We start from the raw sequence: 19688 nt of genomic DNA, 5'->3' as shown, positions 1-19688 counted from the left end.
GTTGCACTAAGAATTATTGCTTCAGACCAACTTTTGTCCTTCTATGAATTAGGAGTAACCAATTTCCTGGGACTAATATGACTTCAATCCAGGAAATGAAATAACCGAAATGAAAATGAATGTCTACATTCCAACTGTCCACAAAGAAAACTAAATTAAAGCCCCTGCTTACCATAGTCAGTACTGCTGTAATGAGACATGTGTTCTCAAAAATCACCGCTCTGTGCAAAATTACACACAAAAAAACCAGAGCTCACAGGAATAATAGAACTAGAGGCACAATACCCCAACATTTTATCAGTGATATATTAAAAACATAGGAACCTAACAAAAGCAGTAGCAGTTTTAAACATGCTAAATGGTCAGGAAATACGCAAATACCACAGTAAATGTGACAAGTTATCCTGAAAAACAACTGAGGGGCACCTGTGGCAACGGGAGCCGGAAGTGCTTCGGCTCTTGGGTTATTGTGATGTGTAGGCAGGAGAGTGATTTGAAGTCAGACGGAAAGCTGTAATTCCAGATCTGAACCACTGGGACTCCTAAGGTGCTGAACTGAGGTAGCTGGTAATGTCTGAGGGATGTGTGTCTTTCTATGCAGCACAGTGCAGGTGGGTGCAGTTTTGAGTGTTCATCTAATGTGCCTTGTGAACCAAAAGGCACACAATGGGAAAAGTGCATTACGCCCAAGTCATTTCCTCATAGAGCAATTGCATTAGAACTTACACACATTTGCAAAACAAGTGCTACAGATGAACTACTGTGTTTGCTAAGCTGGCAACGGTGACAACTATTAAAAAGAAAAAGCCTTAATCCATCAACGGTACCCAATAAAGTTTCGAAAACTGCTGACACAGAACTCAAAAATTAAAAGTAAAATAATATACTTTATAGGGTATTCATTGAAAAGATTTCTTTTCTATGCCGGTGCATCTTGTAGTAAGTCAATTTTGTCCTGGAAGTTTCTATTATTCATTAATAAAATAGTTTATAGCTTGAAGGCAAAGTTGTAGTTAGTAAGATTCAGTTTCTCCTTTATTTCTTCCAGGATCAGCTAAAGATAACCTCAGTACTGAGTATTTAACACTTGTTTGCAACAGAGAGAAACACAATTAAGAAAGAACAAAGAATCCACCTTGTAAGTCATCAAAGTGCTTTATTTTGTAAAGCCTGGCTCATGACTGGAGTGTATTGTTAGCACTAGGAGATACAAGGCAAACTTCCTCACTCTGTCCAAACAGTTTATCAATAGAAATGAATGAGACTGTTACAGACAAAAATAAAGCATTTTGTAAACTTCTAAAAGCATACACAGATTGGCCATAAAGGAAATAGTTGCTCAAATAATGTGAGTGTATCTTAACCTTACTTCAGGGTCTCACTTTTGTAGTCTTGGGTCAAAGAAACTACAGGATAACTTCAGAACACTGAAAGTGACTGGATTCCAGAATGAATAGTGGAGGTTGGAGGTGGGTGGGAAACTGAGTCCCAGTCTCAATTAATTTAAATGCATGAAACACATATTTGGACGACCATGACATAGTGGTGTTAACATCATCTGCTAAGGATAACAGATCTACATGAAGTCAGTAGGTAGCAGTAGGATGGTGTTGCTGCAGGGTTCCAAAGTCACCGATTTGCTATTCCCTTGTGTTTTCTGGAGTAAACCTACATACACTGGGCACAATTACAGTCTTGGCAAGCCCTGAAGTAAAGTCATTGAAAGAGGCAGTATGGCAGGGGGTATTGGTTGAGTTATAAGTAATTATTGAAGGGTGTATTTTTTTGTCTTTTCTGAAACTGCCTACAAAAATCATCTCATGTTTTAAACAAGGAATTTCAAAGGCACAGCTTTAGCACAGTGTGTAAGTTGATAACCTATTCTAAGCAAGTCTAATGTTTTAAGCTTGACGCCTTTCAGAAAATGCTGGAAAGTTGGTAAATACATGATTGATGTTGGAAATTTATAACTTGATTAAACACATCAGCACAGTTTAGGGCAATGAACTTACATAACCAGATTTGGGTTAAGCATTAAAAAAATCATTAGGTTCATAAATGTACATTTGGAAGAAACAAAAACAATTCTTTTCCTTTAATTGTGAAAGACTGCCTACCATGTACTTTGAATAAAACATTCACCCCAAAATATGACTGCAGGTTACACTTCAAAATATGACAAACATTAATTCACCTACACTGTAAAATGACTTTACATGTAAACTTCAAAAATCACATGCTGTACATTAAATTTTTAGATTCAAAAATATCCCTGTTTTCCTAATAATGTAAACAGTAATATCGAGGGTTTCAGTTAAAGGGATAATTCATAACGAAATACCACTGTTTAAACAATGGTCAAACATAAACATCTTATAATTCAGATTTGTAATCAGAACAGGAGAATTGAGTGTTCTAATGCTTTGCTCACCTTCCCACCACGGGAGATGTAGATACCATTGCCCCAAACTATGCACTTTTCAGGTAAGCTTTATTTTTATTTTGTAGCATTAATTCTTATGTTGCAAAATAAGTGTAACAGTAAAGAAGCTCCAGGCAAGAAAAGGGAAGTAAGCAGTTTTCCTGGATGTATTTACTGAGGTGAAAATGTACAAATAGAATCACTAGGGGCATCAGCTTCTTGCTGGAGGAGGGGCATTTGTCCTGGGACATCAGAAGTCCTGACACCGTGTGGAGCAGAACCCTGAACCAGGACCCGCAGGAGATGCCAGCACTCCTCTGTCCAGTGCCAGAGGCTTGGGGTGCAACTATTAAGGAGTGTCAGCGTGCGTGGTAGGAGTGTAACATTCATGGTTAAGTTTTTTCTTTTAATCACCATCATTATTATTATCATCATTATTATTATCTTCATTATTATTATGAATACTGTCTCACATATTTCAACTCCAAAAAGTAAACTGATCTACAGTTTATCGTGTGATGCCAACATGGTTGGTCTGACATGCATTTCCTTTTCCCCTCCCCCCGCATAGGCTCATTCATTCATTCATTCATTCACTCGTCCACAGCTGGAATCAGAGGGTGGTTGCCCAAACACACTCTGATTGAAGCTGATCGGTTTTCATTAATTAATTAATTTTGAAGATATACACACACAACACACACACAACACACACACAACACACACACACACACACACACGTCAGAAATAGCTAGAATGATGCTGGGAAATATCAGGTAGCTGTTAAAGCGAGTAGCCCCCAAATCAGTCATCTTGGCCTAAGATGTAAACGAGGTGGTGTGCTTCACTGAGTTTGGTTTTCATCTTTTATACACTGAAGTCACCTCTGTCCTTCCCATGCTCATGTCCATCTGAGACTGTGCAGGAGGTTACGTCAAGATGTGGCCAATAAAGTCCAAGAAGCGCTTTGAATACTGTTCTGGGTTCACGGTCGAGATCTCTGCACCAGCCTGGGTAGTTTTAAAGAAGAGGAATATTGATATAATTACTACTCAGTATCTATGGCAATTTCTGATTGCAGCTTACTATAAAGCTAATAATTTTCAAATCTGTGTAGGCTCTGCTCTTAAAACAAAACTCAAAATATCTTCGATAGTGTCTAAATAATCAAGGTTGTTAGGAATCTGTGTGTGAAAATGAGGCAGAGTGGCAGGAACAACAGATGCTATTATCACATACACTATGACTGCTGTGATTTAAAAAAAAAATCAAACTAGTCATGTTTGGGGTGTTTCTGCCAAACAGTGGAATCTGTGTGGCCTACATTCATAAGCCATAGGGACAATACTTTTGTTTTTTGACACAGCAGATTGTAGATACCTTGATAATGACGCAAACATCAACACATAGCTTAAGGAAAACTCTGATGACAATGATGTAAGGATTGTGTTCTTTTTCTGGAAGACTGTGAGCAGTTGAGTGCTCTAAAACAAGAGTGGCAGCAGCAACAGTAGCTTCTATGTCAGCTGCCCTGGCTCCTTCCCAGCACTATGACCAGGAGAGGTACAGCACTGCTGTCCGCATCTCTCCCAGGGAGCAGGGGCTGGCTTTCCTCAAGCACATGGCACAGGGATGCCATTGTTCCCCTTCACAGAGACCTGCTTGGAGCAAGGATGCTGGGCCCCTTGCAATGGCTGGGTGGAGAGTTTTTTATTTCAAGAGGCAAGCAGACCCAAGGTACTTACTGTCCAGTTTCCTGAGCTGCAAAGGGGAAGAACAGTTTTACTAAGTCACCAGGTGCTATTTTTAGATACCCATACACAATGGGGAGCGTCATTTCCACATCTGGCCTGGGTCTCGGTATTGCCACAGCCCTAACCTTGAAGGCAGGGAATGGTTCCCAGCCAGCTCAACAGATCATTCGTTTACTGACAGAAATGTTTCACTCTTGCAACTGCACACAATTTCAGGCCATGTGGTATATTATAGGTTTGAGCTGGTGACTTACAGGGGAGGTGAAAATGGAGCCATGCTTGCTGTGGTATATTTCTAATTCCATGTGGAATTGAATATTACAGCAGATTTGAGGAGTGATGGGAACAAATACAGAACACTCCCCAATGTTCAGGCTGTTCATCTCATGTATGCCCCCAACAAAAACCAAACAGCAAGATGTTAGGACCCCCTTTATCAGTTGGGGGAACTGGAGCTCCAACATGTTTTTTCAAGCTCACACAGGGAAAGGTGAAATAGGGTTCCCAACCCAGATCATATTTAGTGCGCCTGGTGGATCTGTAAGAGCATAATGGATACCAACAACTTGTGAGGTATGACCAGGCAGTAGGGTTCACTGGTGGGGCAGGGGGCTGGGACTAGCACAGAGCAGGGGCTGGGCTAGGTCCTGTGGAGCAGTCCCATCTCTGCCACTTCCTAGTCATGTGATCTTGGCAAGTTTCCACTTCAGCTCTTGTCCTCAGTTTCTTCAACTGATAAACAGGGTTACACTAGTACCCCTCCTAGGCTTGTCATGGGGATTAAACAAATCACCATATGCCTGGAATAGTGATCATTCTGAGCAAGCACAACAAAGGTAAGGAATTCAGATGATTAAATTTTGACCTTGCACTAGAAAGATTTCTGTAATATAAAAAATACAATTCGCTGTAGGAATATATATATATATATAGTGTATATATATACATATACACAAACATATACATATACATATTGTGTATATATATACATATACACAAACACACACATATTCAAACACATATATACATATATATAATACTGCCTATTTTGGAAGTGTCTGAAGCAAAGAATAGTGCTTCAGTTCTGAACATTATATATTTAAACACTTAACTACCTTCAACCCTTTTATCTCTGAGACATTCTTCAAACAGAAAAGAATTTGCATAACATTCTAGTGATGCATGTGTCCGTGAATATCCCTGGTATGTAAAGGGAAGAATCACAGCTAAGTTTAGGTGACTTGCTAAAAGCCTAGGCAGCCGAGGAGAGAAGCATCAGCATGGGCATTTGCTGGCTCTGAATCTTGCACTCAGACCCCCTGTAGGAAACAAGAACTACTGAAGGACTTTGAGCCTCACAGTAGAAAGGAGCAGCGTGGAGGACTCAAGGGCCCAGGAACAGAGAAGGAAACAAAAGAAAGATACTTACGCCATGCTTAACAGTTTTTGCAGCGTGGGCAGCTTTCTTTTTTGCATCATAATGAGTCAGAATGTCGATAATTGCCATGAAGTACACCTCTTTTCTAGGTGCATCTGTAAAGGAATGAGAGCAAAGTTGGGGCACAAATGGTAACACCTGGAAGGGCATGAGCTGCTGAGGGAGGAGGAAGTGCTAGAGGGAGAGGAGTTCAATAGGGTGGAGACTGAAGAAGCCCATGCAAAAAGGCAACAGAGGCTTTCACAGAGTCCCTGTAACTCCTGCATACCCCTATTAAACAGCCTAACTGCACCCAATTCCCTATCAATTTAAAAAAGTAAAAAATAACAACATAATCCTAGGATTTTAACAGTGGAAGGCTAAAGGTGAGATTGAATGTTTCTATTTTTTTGTTAATCTGAATTTTCTTTAATGACTGTATATTGCTTTGGTATTAAGAAACATTCTATTTTTAAAATACTATATAAGGACTTCTGGCCAAGATGGAGGCATAGGTAGACACACTGTGCCTCCTCACACAACCAAAGTAAGGTCAGCAACAATTTAGAAACAAGATAACAACCAGATCTGACAGAAAATTGAACTGTATGGAAGTTGGACAACCAAAGGGTTAAAATATGCACATTTATCCAGGCCGGTGGGAGGGGCAGAGTCGGGCAGGTGGACTGAGAGGGGTTGCAGCACAAAAAGTGGTGGCACCGGACGTGTAACGCATCCCGGGGGCATAAGGCATCCTGAGCGCGAGACCACAGCAGGTGGACCCTGGGTGCACAGGTGGCTGGCAGACCCAGCAAAGCAGCGACTGGGAAGAAACGCACTGCGTACAAGGCGCCTGGCTGTCCAGGCCACATTCGTGCGCAGATAAACCAGGAGAAATTGGGCAGTGAGACAGACCACGTAACCCAGGGTCCCAGTGCCAGGAAACAGAGCCTTGGGACACTGATTGAAAACACCTGTGGGGGTTGAGGTGCAGGGAGAGACTCCCAGCCTCACAAGAGAGTTCATTGGAGAGACCCATGGGGTCTTAGAATGTACACAAGCCCACCCACATGGGAATTAGCACCTGAAAGGCCCAGTTAGCTTGGGGGAAGTGGTGGAAGGGACTGGAATCTGACAGAGTGGAGCAGACGCCATTGTTTCCTCTCGGACCCCGCCCCCACATACAACGTCACAACCCAGCTACTGGGTTGCCCCACCCTGGAGAACACCTAAGGCTCTGTCCCTGGCTACGTAACAGGCGTGACCAGATTTAAAAAAAAAAAAAAAAAGGCTCAAATGGAAGTACAAATCAAAGCCCCAGAGCCAATACTTTTAAGTGACCAAGAGATAGCCAACCTATCATATGCACAGTTCAAAGCACTGGTGATCAGGATGCTCACAGAATTGGTTGAATCTGGTCTCAAATTAGATGAAAAAAGGAAAACTATGATAAGAGAAATGAAGGAAAATGCACAGGGAACCAATAGTGATGGAAAGGAAACTAGGACTCAAATCAATAGAATGGACCAGAAGGAGGAAAGAAACAACCAAACAGAAAAGAACAGATTAAGAATTCAAAAAAAAAATGAGGAGAAGCTTAGGAACTTCCAGGACATCTTTAAACATTCCAACATCTGAATTATAGGGGTACCAGAAGAGGAAGAGCAACAAGTGGAAAAGTTGTTTGAACAAATAATAAAGGAGAACTTCCCCAATCTGGCAAAGGAAAGAGACTTCCAGGAAGTCCAGGAAGTTCAGAGAGTCCCAAAGAAGTTGGACTCAAGGAGGAAGACACCAAGGCACATCATAATGACATTATTAGCCAAGATTAAAGATAAGGAGAGAATCTTAAAAGCAGCCAAGAGAGAAGGGGACAGTAACCTACAAAGGAGTTCCCATCAGACTGTTAGCAGATTTCTCAAAAGAGACCTTGCAGGCAAGAAGAGGCTGGAAAGAAGTATTCCAAGTCATGAAAGGCAAGGACCTACATCCCAGATGGCTCTACCCAGCAAAGCTTTCATTTAGCATGGAAGGGCAGATAAAGTGGTTCCCAGGTAAGGTCAAGTTAAAGGAGTTGCATCATCACCAAGCCTTTATTTTATGAAATGTTAAAGGGACTTATCTAAGAAAAAGAAGATAAAAAACATGTATAGTAAAATGACAGCAAACTCACAATTATGAACAACCACACCTAAAACAAAAACAAAAACAAACTAAGCAATCAACTAGAACAGGAACAGAACCACAGAAATGGAGATCACATGGAGGGTTAGAAACAGGGGAGTGGGAAGGGGAGAGAGGGGGAAAAGGTGCAGAGAATAAGTAGCATAGATGGTAGGTAGAAAATAGACGGGGGAGGGTAAGAATAGTATGGGAAATGTAGAAGCTAAAAAACTTATGATACATGGACATGAACTAAAGGCGGGGAATGTGGGTGGGAGAGGCTGTGCAGGGTGGAGAGGAATGAAGGAGGGTAATGGGACAACTATAATAGCATAATCAATAAAATATATTAAAAAATAAAATAAAGTAAAATACTCTATAGAACAAGTAGAAGCAATTATACTTACTTACTTCTTTTCTACCATTAGATGCTAATTCCTAATTAGGTGCTAGTTACTAATTCTCATTGGCACTAGTATCAGAACTGGATAAAGGTATGTAGCATGATTTCTATCTTCTACGTATTTTCACAGATATGATGCTGTTTCATTTAGAAGAATAAGAAAAGTAAATTTGACTGTACCTAATTTCTCTGTTAAGGAAACAATTTTGGTGAGCAAAATAAAGATACAACTCAAACTCACTTGGCTGTTATGCTATATGAGATTTTCTTTAAAAAAATGATGAATCATAACTTTTATTATGCAAAAAGAGGTCTGCTTTTATATCTCTAGAATATTGTTTTTTATGTATATGTAGTTATGGTAGGATGTAATATTTCTTCAAATATGCAATTTCACTGGTACTGAAAATTAAGATTGAACCCACTCTAAAGTGGGCCACAGGCCCCTTAATGGGGTGTGGGGAACAGAGGGCAGACACAGCAGCAAATCCCAGATTCTCATCCAACACCCTGGGCAGCTTCAGAACTTCTGAGAAGGAAAGGGTCACACGAGATGAGATGCCTGCCCTACAGAATGTCCACACGAGGTTCAGAGTGGACTATGTATGTACCTAGCTCAGCAGACATTTGTGACACTTTAGATTCACATAAAAGAGAGAGAGAGTTCAGAATAAAAATATTTTAAAACATATACATGTTATCTATATTTAAGTTCATGTGTATGTGTTATATATGTAACACATTTTGTGGTCTTACTCTATTCCCTTAATATTGTGAAATTCAAGGACCTCACCACATTATACTTTTTAAAAAGAGATTAAGTTACCTTTAACATACTCTTATCCCCAAATCAATTTATTGGGACTCTGGAGAACAAAGTTTGCAGGGCAGCATAAGTTTTAACTGGGGTTATAATTACTGGTAGATATTTCGCAAGTTAAACCACTTCACAGGTAAAAAGAGTTGATAGTAACTGAGCTTACTTTCATGGCACTTAATTCCATAAACATCAATGTTTGGATCGAACTCCCCTGGAGCCAAGGGTGGGGAGCTGTTTAGCGTGTTTCCAGGACTGTCTGGAGGAGTTCCAACGGGGTGGGCACCATCGCTTTCCCCCTCCTCTTCCCCGTCATTCTCTTCACACTCCACCTCTTCCTGTTCAGCTCTCTCCACGTCGTGGATTCCCACAAGCAGGCTATAGTCCATGAGCTTTAACTGGGCAAGAAACTGGAGGGTAGGAGGGAACAGGGTCAGTTATGCCTTAAACAAAACCCTAGATTTAAAGAAAACAAGCTCAGAAAAATGTATATGGGGGAAGCAGTGAGTGAAGGAATGGGAGAATGGAGAGGAGGATCTCCTTGAGGCGGCCAGGAGCCTTCTTCATGTGCGCTCAAAGTCCCAGGCAGTTTCTCCAGGCCAAAAATGTGGCCTCACACTTCAGCTGGCTCAGAGCTGGTGTTATTCTCCCAGAAACGCCACACTGAATGCTGAGAGGCATGCATTTATCACATCTAGATTGGATTATGCTGAAGAGCAGAGAGCATGACTGGCAAAAAAAGACACTGAAGGAGCGAAGAGAATATTTCTCCCAACAATTAACATGGCTAATGGGAAAAACCAGGGACCTCCCAAGTAGTTTCCAACAGAGTGTCTCAGAACAGTTTGTGAAAGCACTTTGTAATTCAGCATATTCCACTGAGAACATTATGCTGTCCATCACAAATAAGTACAAGCCCAAATGTCCCAATCAACCAGCAAAGGCCTGTGTCAACACTCTGGTGGGTAACACAGTCCTTCTGTCCTGCTCTGGTGGGTCTCTTTCTGATGTGAGCAGGGAGACCAGAGACGCTGCTGGCGGTTCACTCTCCATGAGGCAGCGCAGACCCAGGTTCCTGTTCCCTCTCTCTCCTCTTCCAGCCACAGCTAGGAAGTACTGTGGGGCAAGACCCAGCTCTGGGGTTTGACTACTCCTGCCTCCCAAGTTCTTTTTTGACTTTTCATGTCATAATTTTTCTTTTCTTCTTTTTTAGTAGATGTACCCAGAAACATGACTTCCAGAAACTATAGGTGCTACTGATTCTATTAAAACACACAACAACAACAACAACAACAACAACAGAGGACTCATTCTCAAGCTTTGAGTCATTCTCAAGTTTTCTGAGCCATTGCTCCTCCTCTGGCTTTCCTCAAACCCCACCATCAAAGTCATCTCAAAACCAACTGGCCACTCCCACTTCCCTTGGCCAGCCTTCCCTACAAGTGGTCAGAGACTGCTCATCCTCCCATATCATTCTGGCAGCTGCTGGGTTTCAGGGAGCACCTGGCCAGGAACATGTTTGTGCAGATGACCTGCAGCATCTCAAGAGAATAACAGTGCCATAAAGTGCTTCCTTTACTAACACAGAGTCAGACACCCAGTCAGGCACCAACTCAGTTACTCATTCCGCTCCCCATGGGCCCACGATTTGGAAGAGAACTAAGAGCTATGGGTACAAAGACAGTTGGCCTGGCACGAGGCAGGCATTCGATCCCCATGAGAGACAGCAGATAGGCTCAGACAAATTAAAAGAACTTGCCCAAGGATCAAAGCTAAGAAGGAGTTGATTTGGGATCCCATGTTCAAAGCTCATGCCCTTTATACTACATTTGCTGTCTCTGGAAGCTGCATTCAGGCAGCTTTTCCCAAATCTTGTTTTTTACAGCACTGGTAGGGAAATGATGAGTTAAACAAATCTAATGGTTTCTGAGGAGGATCTCCCCACATTAGTAAGTACTGTGGATTTTTGAGAGGGTTCTCAACCAGCAGCATGTCTCATACCAATTTAATCATGGAACCTGCTTTCCGTCCTTCAGTACAGCTTGTGTTTTGGGAACAAAAGACACTGTTGCCAGTGTTTAGAAATGCAGCCATATCCTCTAATGCTCTGGAGTTACAAAGGGCAGGACGCTCACTACCGGCCCTGCTTTTGCCCCATCTGTTGTTCAAGGCTCCCAGGAGGCTATGGCTGTGCCTGAGCTCAGCCCCTGGGCTCCAAGACAACAGGGTCAGTGCCTTCCTTGTCTCATCCATTGCCCCTACCACACCTAGCACAATGCCTGCCCCAATCCCTTTATCAGGGTCTTTCTCTGGCCTGCTTCTACTCCCTCCACCACCCCCACTGCCTCCAGACGTCCAGGCATACCTGCAGGCACATCAATTGATAGGTGACAACATCTCCACCCAGGGTCCATGTGTGTGCCATGGGTGCAGGGTGGTGGTGGCGGGGGGGCGGGGCGGTGTTGTAGCCAGGCTGGGTCTTGCTCAGCTTGTATGGTGGCAACGCAAAGGTCCCCTTCTCCCCATCTCTGCTCCTCTGGGCCCTTGGAAGGTCCCTGGGAAGTAGGAAAGACTGGATGCTGCCCTAACATCCCCCTCCAGCCTTCTGGAAAGGGAACAGCTTTTCAAAATGCAAATTTGATCTTGTTGTGCCCTGCCTGAAACCTTTTAATGATGTTTCATTTCTCACAAGACAGATACCAACCCTAACATGGCCCAGGGGACCTGGCTAGTTTGGCCCTATCACCTCTTGGGCCATCTTGAACCCTGTTCTCACCTGCCCCCAGTCACCTCCCACTAATCCTTCAGATCTCAGTTACAGGATGAGGGCACTTGCTCAGGAAGCCTTTGCTGATCCTGCCTAGGCCACATCCCAAATCTTGAGCATGTACAGCACTGCATGCTTTCCCCCAGTGATGTGACTTAGCTGCACATTCACCTTGTTAGATTACTTGAATAATTTCGGTTTTTCTCCAACACGGCAGCCCCATGAGGGCAGGGGCTCTGCCTGTTCCTCCCTCACAGCACTTCTGAGTCTCAGGAAGTGACGATAGGTACTCAATATTTATTGAACAAGTGAATGAGATGTCTGCTTCTTTTTCCCTTGTCCTCCTTAACTCTCCCAAATTTCTAACCCCTTTCTCCACGAAATAACCATGCCAACCAAATAAAAACAAAGAACAAAGCAACAACAGAAAAATCTTTGAGACTCTAAGTGGCAGTGCCTATCAGAAGCAAAAGTAGACCATTTACAATTTATCTGTGCTCTGTAGAATGGAACTGCTGTTTAACATGCACGTCCACTGCTTGACATTCAGACAGCTGACTTTCAAATACACTTTCAAGTGTGCTTTATGTACAAAAGTAAGGGGCTCCCTGTAATTAACCTGCCAAGGGTTGGACAGGGACGGGATGCCAAGTGGGGGCTGGACGGCTGCACTAAGTGGGGAGGTCTCCAGGCTCACACCTGCCCTCTGCATCTGTGCTGCTCAAAAGGTCAGGTAGGTCCTGAGCTCCTTTCCTGGGCCTCCCATCTGGGGTCAGACTGCTGCTTAGGCTCCTCATCCAGTAAGGAAACAGTTGTATTCATAAGTGAAGTTAGTTCCCAGCACTGCCCACTAAGCCATCAGTAAAATGAAAAATGCATTTCTAGGTAAGAAGCTGTTCTGGTATTCCCAAGATGATCAAGGAAACCAACTGCAGGCCTAAATGGGTATTATGTAAGTTTTCAAGTCTGTGAGCCTGAGATAGAAAGGGTAAAGCAAAGGGCTTCGGAGTATAGGTTTTGCTGAAAAAGATGACTCATTTATTCTTCTTTAATTATAGTATCAGGTATTCTTAAAAATAAAAACAAAGAGTATAGATTTTGGAGTCAGGAGATTAAATCTTATTTCTCTCTGTGCCTTGATAATGAATCCACCTCTTGGAGTCTCAGTTATTTTAACTCTACAACAGGACAATACCATGCAACTCACAGGGGTGTGGAAAGGGTTACAAATCGGTAATGTAGTTGAGACAATGGAACACGCAACAATGGAAGCTGTTGTTATAACTGTCCGTGTTGTTATCATTATGGTAGAAGGCCTTTTTTTGTCCATCAAGTATGCAATTTAAACCACAAGTTAGGTCGGCTAACATGTGGAAGTGCCCATTGATTCACTAGCTCTTATCTTCACTAATTTTATTTTAAATATCTTCTGAAGTAGAGTAAAATGAAATGTAGCAATAAATACAAAATTCTTATTAGAAAAAAATCCTTTTCAGTACCAAAAGCTGCTGTGGAGCAGAAGGTGACAGTTTGAGAGGACAGAAAGGGGTCAAGGGCCCCACTACTAGGGTCTGCCTCCAGCATTAGAAACTTAATACACATTTGTTCATCCCTTTCAGCTCTGGCCTCAAATTTATTGATTTTTTTTAAAATACATATGATTTCAACTCATGAAGATTTTTAAATCTTTATAATCTTTAGGTCCCCTGCTTTTCCTCTTTTCCAGTTTCTTAATGATCATGTAAAGATCTTGGACAGCCTCTTTTCCCCTCAGAATATCCCATCTAATCTGATTCCTTCGTAATTAATTCCTGCCACGTCTTTGAGCTAGTATCTTCCTCAAGATCTTTATGAGCCCTGTCACAAACTCTTCTAGAAAACTATGTAGCAAAAGAACCATTAATAAATTCTCCTTTACAACAGATTTAAATTCACTTTATTTGCTAACTTAATTACCACATTTGCTCTATTGGATTACCCCAACACATCTGTGACACAGAATTAAAATTCCAACCAGCCTTATTTAAGAGTTATATTTTATCACTTGTTAAATTCTCCTCTGGAGCATTTATCAGAAAACAAAGTCTGAACTGTGCCCATAAACATTTTTAATTTGCATTTTATATGAGAGAAATTTTGGAGTGTGGCCTCTGATGGCCTCAAATCCAAGACTGAATTTAGTAGCTGTGTGTCTTTCAGTGAATTACATAGTCTCTGGACTCTGTTTTCTCATCCATATACTGGGATAATAATAGTGCTCACCCTCAAGGAGTTGTTATAGAAATGAAACGAGATAATGACTGTATGGGAAGGACTGAGGATCTCTATGCTCCGTAATCACTGGTGGCTACCTTCTCCCTCCCACCCACAGCCAAGGTTATAGAGTCATAAATGTGAGAGTTGAGAGCCCTGTGATAGGGGTAACCCCAGACACCAGAGGGAGAGCACTGCATTACATTGTGTGACATCTGGGTCCCAGTATGTGCCAATGAGAGGAAAGACTAGCTTTGGCTCCATCATCATCATTGGAGCTGACAACAAGCAGGTTGCAACATAAAAGTAATTTTCACTTTCCACAGAGCACTTTCTTTTGCAGAAAAAGGCTCATGTATATTTAGTTATGTGCAAAGCTATCTGAACGAAATTACTTTTCATGGCATATGAATAGAACAGGATTTCAACAGCAGAAAAAAGATGCTAGATTCTCAAATGACAATTCTTTTCTTTTTTTCTACAAAACTAGATTATTAAGCTTTAGTATACTCATCTTTTACTTTAAGCAGTAAGTGAAAAACCAAAAAACTCCTCCCCCAGCCCCCAAAAAACTATATTCAAACTAACAGGCTGGTCAGCTAAAACAGAAAGCATGGACCTGATGAAAAAACTAAGCTAGATTAAATTCTAGCTTCATTGTCAAGATCAGATGTCAAGCCACTTCACCATAATCACCTGCTTAAAAATTTAATGATGCTTCAGCATGAATTTCAAAACTAAAGACACTGTTATCAACCACTGAGAATTTTTTAAAATGAAAGAATACTTTATGCCCTGTCTCCGTTTCAACAAAACAGCTAAGTATAAGAGACATGTACGGGATTAAACTACCCAGATCCTCTAATCAACGACAGTATTAGAGACAACAAAAGGACTAAGAGGATCCTTATGTAATTCAACTGTAAATCTGGACCGCTTCAGTTACATTATTTCTGGAGTCTAAGTATCATACAGTGATATACAGCCAACAGGAAAAAAAGATGACAATTTTTTGGCAGATCACAGGTAACCCTAAGGGCTCTTTATCATATATAATTGCTAAACCAACATTATTCTCAGGATCAAAGATTTGCTGATTAATGAATAAAAATCCAAGAGTGTATGTCTACCTACTATACTTAGTTATCAGTTAGATCAAGTTGACCTCAAAGTAAGGAGGAAATGCTTAACTAATATGAACTTTAATAACCACCGACAATTGAGAAAAAATAAATGCTCATTAATGAAAGGCTGGAGAAAAAATGTTATATGATGAAAACAAACTTTTGTCTACTTTTTAAAAGTAGACACTTGTATCTTTCACAAATTGCCAGTATTTAGGTTCTAAAAGAAGCATATATACCATGTAGGCTAAAATAATGTAAAATGTTTAAATTAAAATATTTATGACCTAACATAATTATAAACTAACTTGGTCAGTCTGGGTGTCTTGCGACAAAAGAGATGTTAGAAGATTAACAAGGAAAGTGTAACGCTGCTTCTGCCCTCGTGCGGAATGTAATCGAATGCACGACATTCGTTCTGCGGCTCCACTCTTTTCAACTGGTTTTGTTTAATGCCATGAAAAAGAACATCTTTCCACAGAGCATCTAAGTAGCAAATCTGTACTAGTATAAGGGGAACTGTATTTCAAAGCAGAAAAAAAAGTACACAAGTATATACACATGAACAAAAGTTAACAGCTCAGAAAAACGAAGTAACTGTCTTATAGCCCATTTCAACGAAATAACTTTTTTCCTGAACTTATTTCTAAAAGAATCATATAAGGAAGTCCAATGGGAGGACTGCAATGTCTTTATAATAAACAAAAGGAAAGGAAAACATATATTTTTAATTCTTTAAACAATACTTAAAATAAAATTCCTTCATTATAGGCTTAAAGCCTACTTCTGCATAGTATTTTATTTTTCCCAACCATCCCCCACGATCCTGGTGTCCAAACTGCCTTTGTGCTATTCCTGTGATGTGTTCGGCTGGCTGATTGGGCCTAAGGACACTAGTTTCATGGAGGTTGGTGAAAATATTAAGCATGAAGTAACTAAGGCTGTGTTTACTAGCACTGATACGTGGTTTTGATGAAGAAAACTCCAAATTTGAACAGTTTCTAAACATTTGTTTTTGGAATGCTCTGCTGCCTGACAGAGTGCAGTCATTCCCCTTCACCCCAGCTCTGGTGGCTGTGGGCAGTCAGTCGGAATGGGATTTAACTCCATCCAGGCTATCCCAGCAGCACAGGCTGTCCCCGCCAACAAAGAATGCAGGGACCCCAGGGTGGAGATACCAGCAGAAGACAGCAGGCACTTTCTTTTGTTTGCTGCCTAAAGGAGAGAGCTGCTGAACCAGTACACTTCCTTTTCAAACCATATCACATATGATTTACACTTGTTTATATCTGATTTTGATAATTGTACAATATATATTTTTGCCTTGGTTGCACACTTAGATGGGTGGTTTAAAAAACTCCTAAAAACCAACAATGTTGACATTTATACAATGGGGAATGCCCATTACACTGATTTTTCTTACCTCAACATCCTTTTTCAGTTTTTCCAGGAACACCTTTTTGTTGTTGTCATCAATATAAATCTTTTGGCCCTCATTAATGAAATCATTATCCTTTAAAGTTGGCAGTTCTTTGGCCTAAAACAAAGTAACAATGAGAATGAGAAAGAAGAGAAAAGAATGAGAAAGAAGTTTGAATGAAATTTAGGGAACACCTACGCCTCTAATCCTGGAGGTTAAGTTTTTTTTCCTTGGAAATTGAGTTTGCCTCATTCACTACAGGGGTCTTACCAAGTCAAAAATGTGAAGTGGCTCAAGTACCGCAAGGGGGCACCAGTGAGCTACGACCACTGGCAGCATTCCCACTAGGAACGGAGGGTGAGACACACACCTAAGGCTTTGTAAGAGATTCCATGGTTTTCTTAGGAATGACCATGACTGCTTTCTTAGATTCACTTTCTTAGAAGTCTTCTAAGTATAGAATTTGTATTCTTGGAATCATCAGGAACCCTCAATTTTCTTACTGGTACAACCCAACTCCACATCCTCCATACTTTTTTGGGTAAGCTATGCTGGGGTCATGTTACAAATAACATGTTATCTTGTCTCAGAAAAGCACCACCCATAATCATATCTAATTTCTGAATCAGGGAAAACATGAAGCCAGAAGTTAGCCACCTGCCCTCCCAAGCCTACCTGCTCACCACCCCACCAATAAGGCAATTCTGTTTTCATTTGTACAATGTCAAAGGAAAACGTCTTCTTTTAGCTTAAAACATATTAAGATGAGATGTTCTACCATTTACAAATAAACAAGAGGGTGGTGAGCTGTCAACTAAACTGTACTTAAATTAACCAACACAAAATAATAGGAGACTATCAAAACATGGGTCACAAGCAGAAAAAAAGCTCTAGCTTGCACTATAGGATAATATAGGCATATGATTTTAAAGTAGTGTGCACAACTTAACTTTGTGCAACCTGCATTCTGAGAGTTTAAGACCATTCAAACCTCCTCCCCCCTCCTTTCAGCCAACCTAGCTTACTTCTTCCAGTTGAAAAGAATCCAACATAATATACTCTTTCTTAGTATACTAATGGATGCCTAAATGATTCTCTTTTCCATAAGTGTGAACTAAATGAAAAAAGAAACCCAAGGACAGAATACCCAGGAAGGGGTATTCTCCTTCCTGGTCCCCATACCCCTGCCCCCTTATCCAGAGTAATAAAAGAAAACCTGCTGGGCATAACTACCACCTTTCAAACACCTGAACTGCTCACTTTTACCCTATTTTATAAGGTATAAACATGCATGTAAACTATTCACATCTACCTGTACCTGCACATACATGCACATATATTGTGTAAATCCAAATTGGTAGCTTTGCTACTCATCTTAACATTTAAAAAAATTGAATAGTTTTGTAATTTTGAATTCTATATAACTACTCCCCAAATTTTAATTATCCTTACAAAGTAGGTATAGTGAAGCTCAGAAATCTAAAGGTCCAATTCAATAAACAGTTACTGAATGACCATAATGTACAAGAATGCAAAAATGAACAGGTCAACATTTTTAGTTTAAGTGAGTTTGTAATCTAGTATGAAAGACAGGAAAGCAAATCGGTTGGAAAGGACAGCATGAGTACATCACATGTACAGCTAAATAATACAGTTCTTGGCAAGGTGGGGAGACTGATCTATACTTTGCAAATACTGCAGGGGCTTGTCAGACTAACCCCCTAAGTTTGTCATTAAGAACTTTAAAATAAAGTGATAAATGTAAAAGAAAACTCTGAATGTAAAGATAGCGTATTGATGTTAAATGTTTGAGTCAATCACACTAGATCCTTAGTTCTTCTTCCACTAGAGCTATAAACATAATGAGGTTTCACCATGAAGAAAATACAAGAATCTGAAGCTTAGCTTATTCAAGGGGCAACAAACCCTGCCCAAACTACAAAATTGGAAGTGCCTTAGAAGAAGGAGTTGAAGCCAGATTTACCCACAAAAGCACAGATGGAGAAGAACTGTGATTCTCCAAGTAGACACCTTGAGTATTTTCTATGCTTTGGGGTGTGTATGTATAAGGGGGGGTTGTTAAGGATTAAGATGTATGCCGTAACTCCATGACTCGTTTTAAATATGTAAAAAAAGAAGGGGAGAGGGACATTGTGTCTGTGTGTGAGTGAGAATCCTGAAGGCAGGGATGACAGACCAAACACAAGGCAGTGAATGACACCTTAGATATGTGTTTGTAATAGCAGTCACAATAATGAAGATGAATGTCACTTCAGGTTCACGCAGAATTGCCTCATGTGACAGGCAAAGCATAATCCTATCTCATAAAACTCTGAACACCCTGTACCATATCACTAAGCTTCCTTGTGAATTTCACAGGCACTATTTAGTTGGATCAGGTTTAAAAAGAGCAACTAGATTGGTTAAAAGACTTAAGGGCTTATATTATTAAAAGGCTCAAGAGGCAAAGGCAGATCCTTAGCAGGGCAACTGCTAGAGGAATCTAACACTAGTCTAAAAACACCTCCCCGCGGTGTCTGTGGGATGGCAGAGTGCTTAGAACACCAGGGGTTTAGAGATCTAAATCCTGAGGTTTCAATCCTATTTGCCAGGAACGAAGGCCGAAGGCTGGGTTTCTGGACCCCTCCAGGCTGTTGCCTTAGGTGCAGAATGGGGAAAACACCACCACCGCCACCACAGTAGCCGTGGTCTTGTGCTAGTAAGCACTTATGTGCTTCAATTTACTTAAGTGCTTCATCTCACTCTTTGTAGCAACCTTGACTATTATTTTTTATTTTAAATCTATTTTTTGTTGCATTTTTTCCATTACCATTTATCCCCCCACTACTCTCTTTCACCTCCACCCAAGCCCTCCCCGCTGCAATCACCACATTGTTGTCAGTGTCCATGAGTTCTCTCTTCTTTTTTGCTCCAGCCCCCCACCCCTCCAACACCCCACTCCCCACACCAAACTGTTAGCCTGCTCTCCATCTATGAGTCTGTTCCTATTTGCTTGTTAGTTCAATTTGTTCATTGGATTCCATGTGTATCTTTTTCTGACTGTAATATTTCACTTAACATAATGTTCTCCAGGTCCATCCATGCTGTCACAAAGGGTAAAATTTTCTTTTTTACAGCAGAGTAGTAT

At 40.9% G+C, this 19688-nt stretch overlaps 1 protein-coding gene across 2 annotated transcripts in view; it reads right to left on the bottom strand.

The window, feature by feature from the left end:
* Window positions 1–1139: 1139 nt before the first annotated feature.
* The window catches only part of PIP4K2A (phosphatidylinositol-5-phosphate 4-kinase type 2 alpha), a 164689-nt gene continuing 146140 nt past the window's right edge, over window positions 1140–19688 (bottom strand). For both annotated transcript variants that reach the window (XM_045858015.1, XM_045858016.1), the window contains 4 exons: window positions 16544–16657; window positions 9143–9386; window positions 5606–5709; window positions 1140–3432 (listed from right to left, as the gene is read on the bottom strand). In XM_045858015.1, coding sequence (XP_045713971.1) covers window positions 3352–3432; window positions 5606–5709; window positions 9143–9386; window positions 16544–16657 — 543 coding nt within the window. In that variant the 3' untranslated portion in view covers window positions 1140–3351. The remainder of the gene's footprint in view (window positions 3433–5605; window positions 5710–9142; window positions 9387–16543; window positions 16658–19688) is intronic.

Source organism: Phyllostomus hastatus, unplaced genomic scaffold, assembly GCF_019186645.2.
Source record: "Phyllostomus hastatus isolate PE091 unplaced genomic scaffold, TTU_PhHast_1.1 phas_scaffold_1674, whole genome shotgun sequence".
Classification (NCBI taxonomy): Eukaryota; Metazoa; Chordata; class Mammalia; order Chiroptera; family Phyllostomidae; genus Phyllostomus; species Phyllostomus hastatus.
The sequence above is the reverse complement of the archived record's forward strand: the minus strand, read 5'-3'. Positions and strand labels throughout refer to the sequence as shown.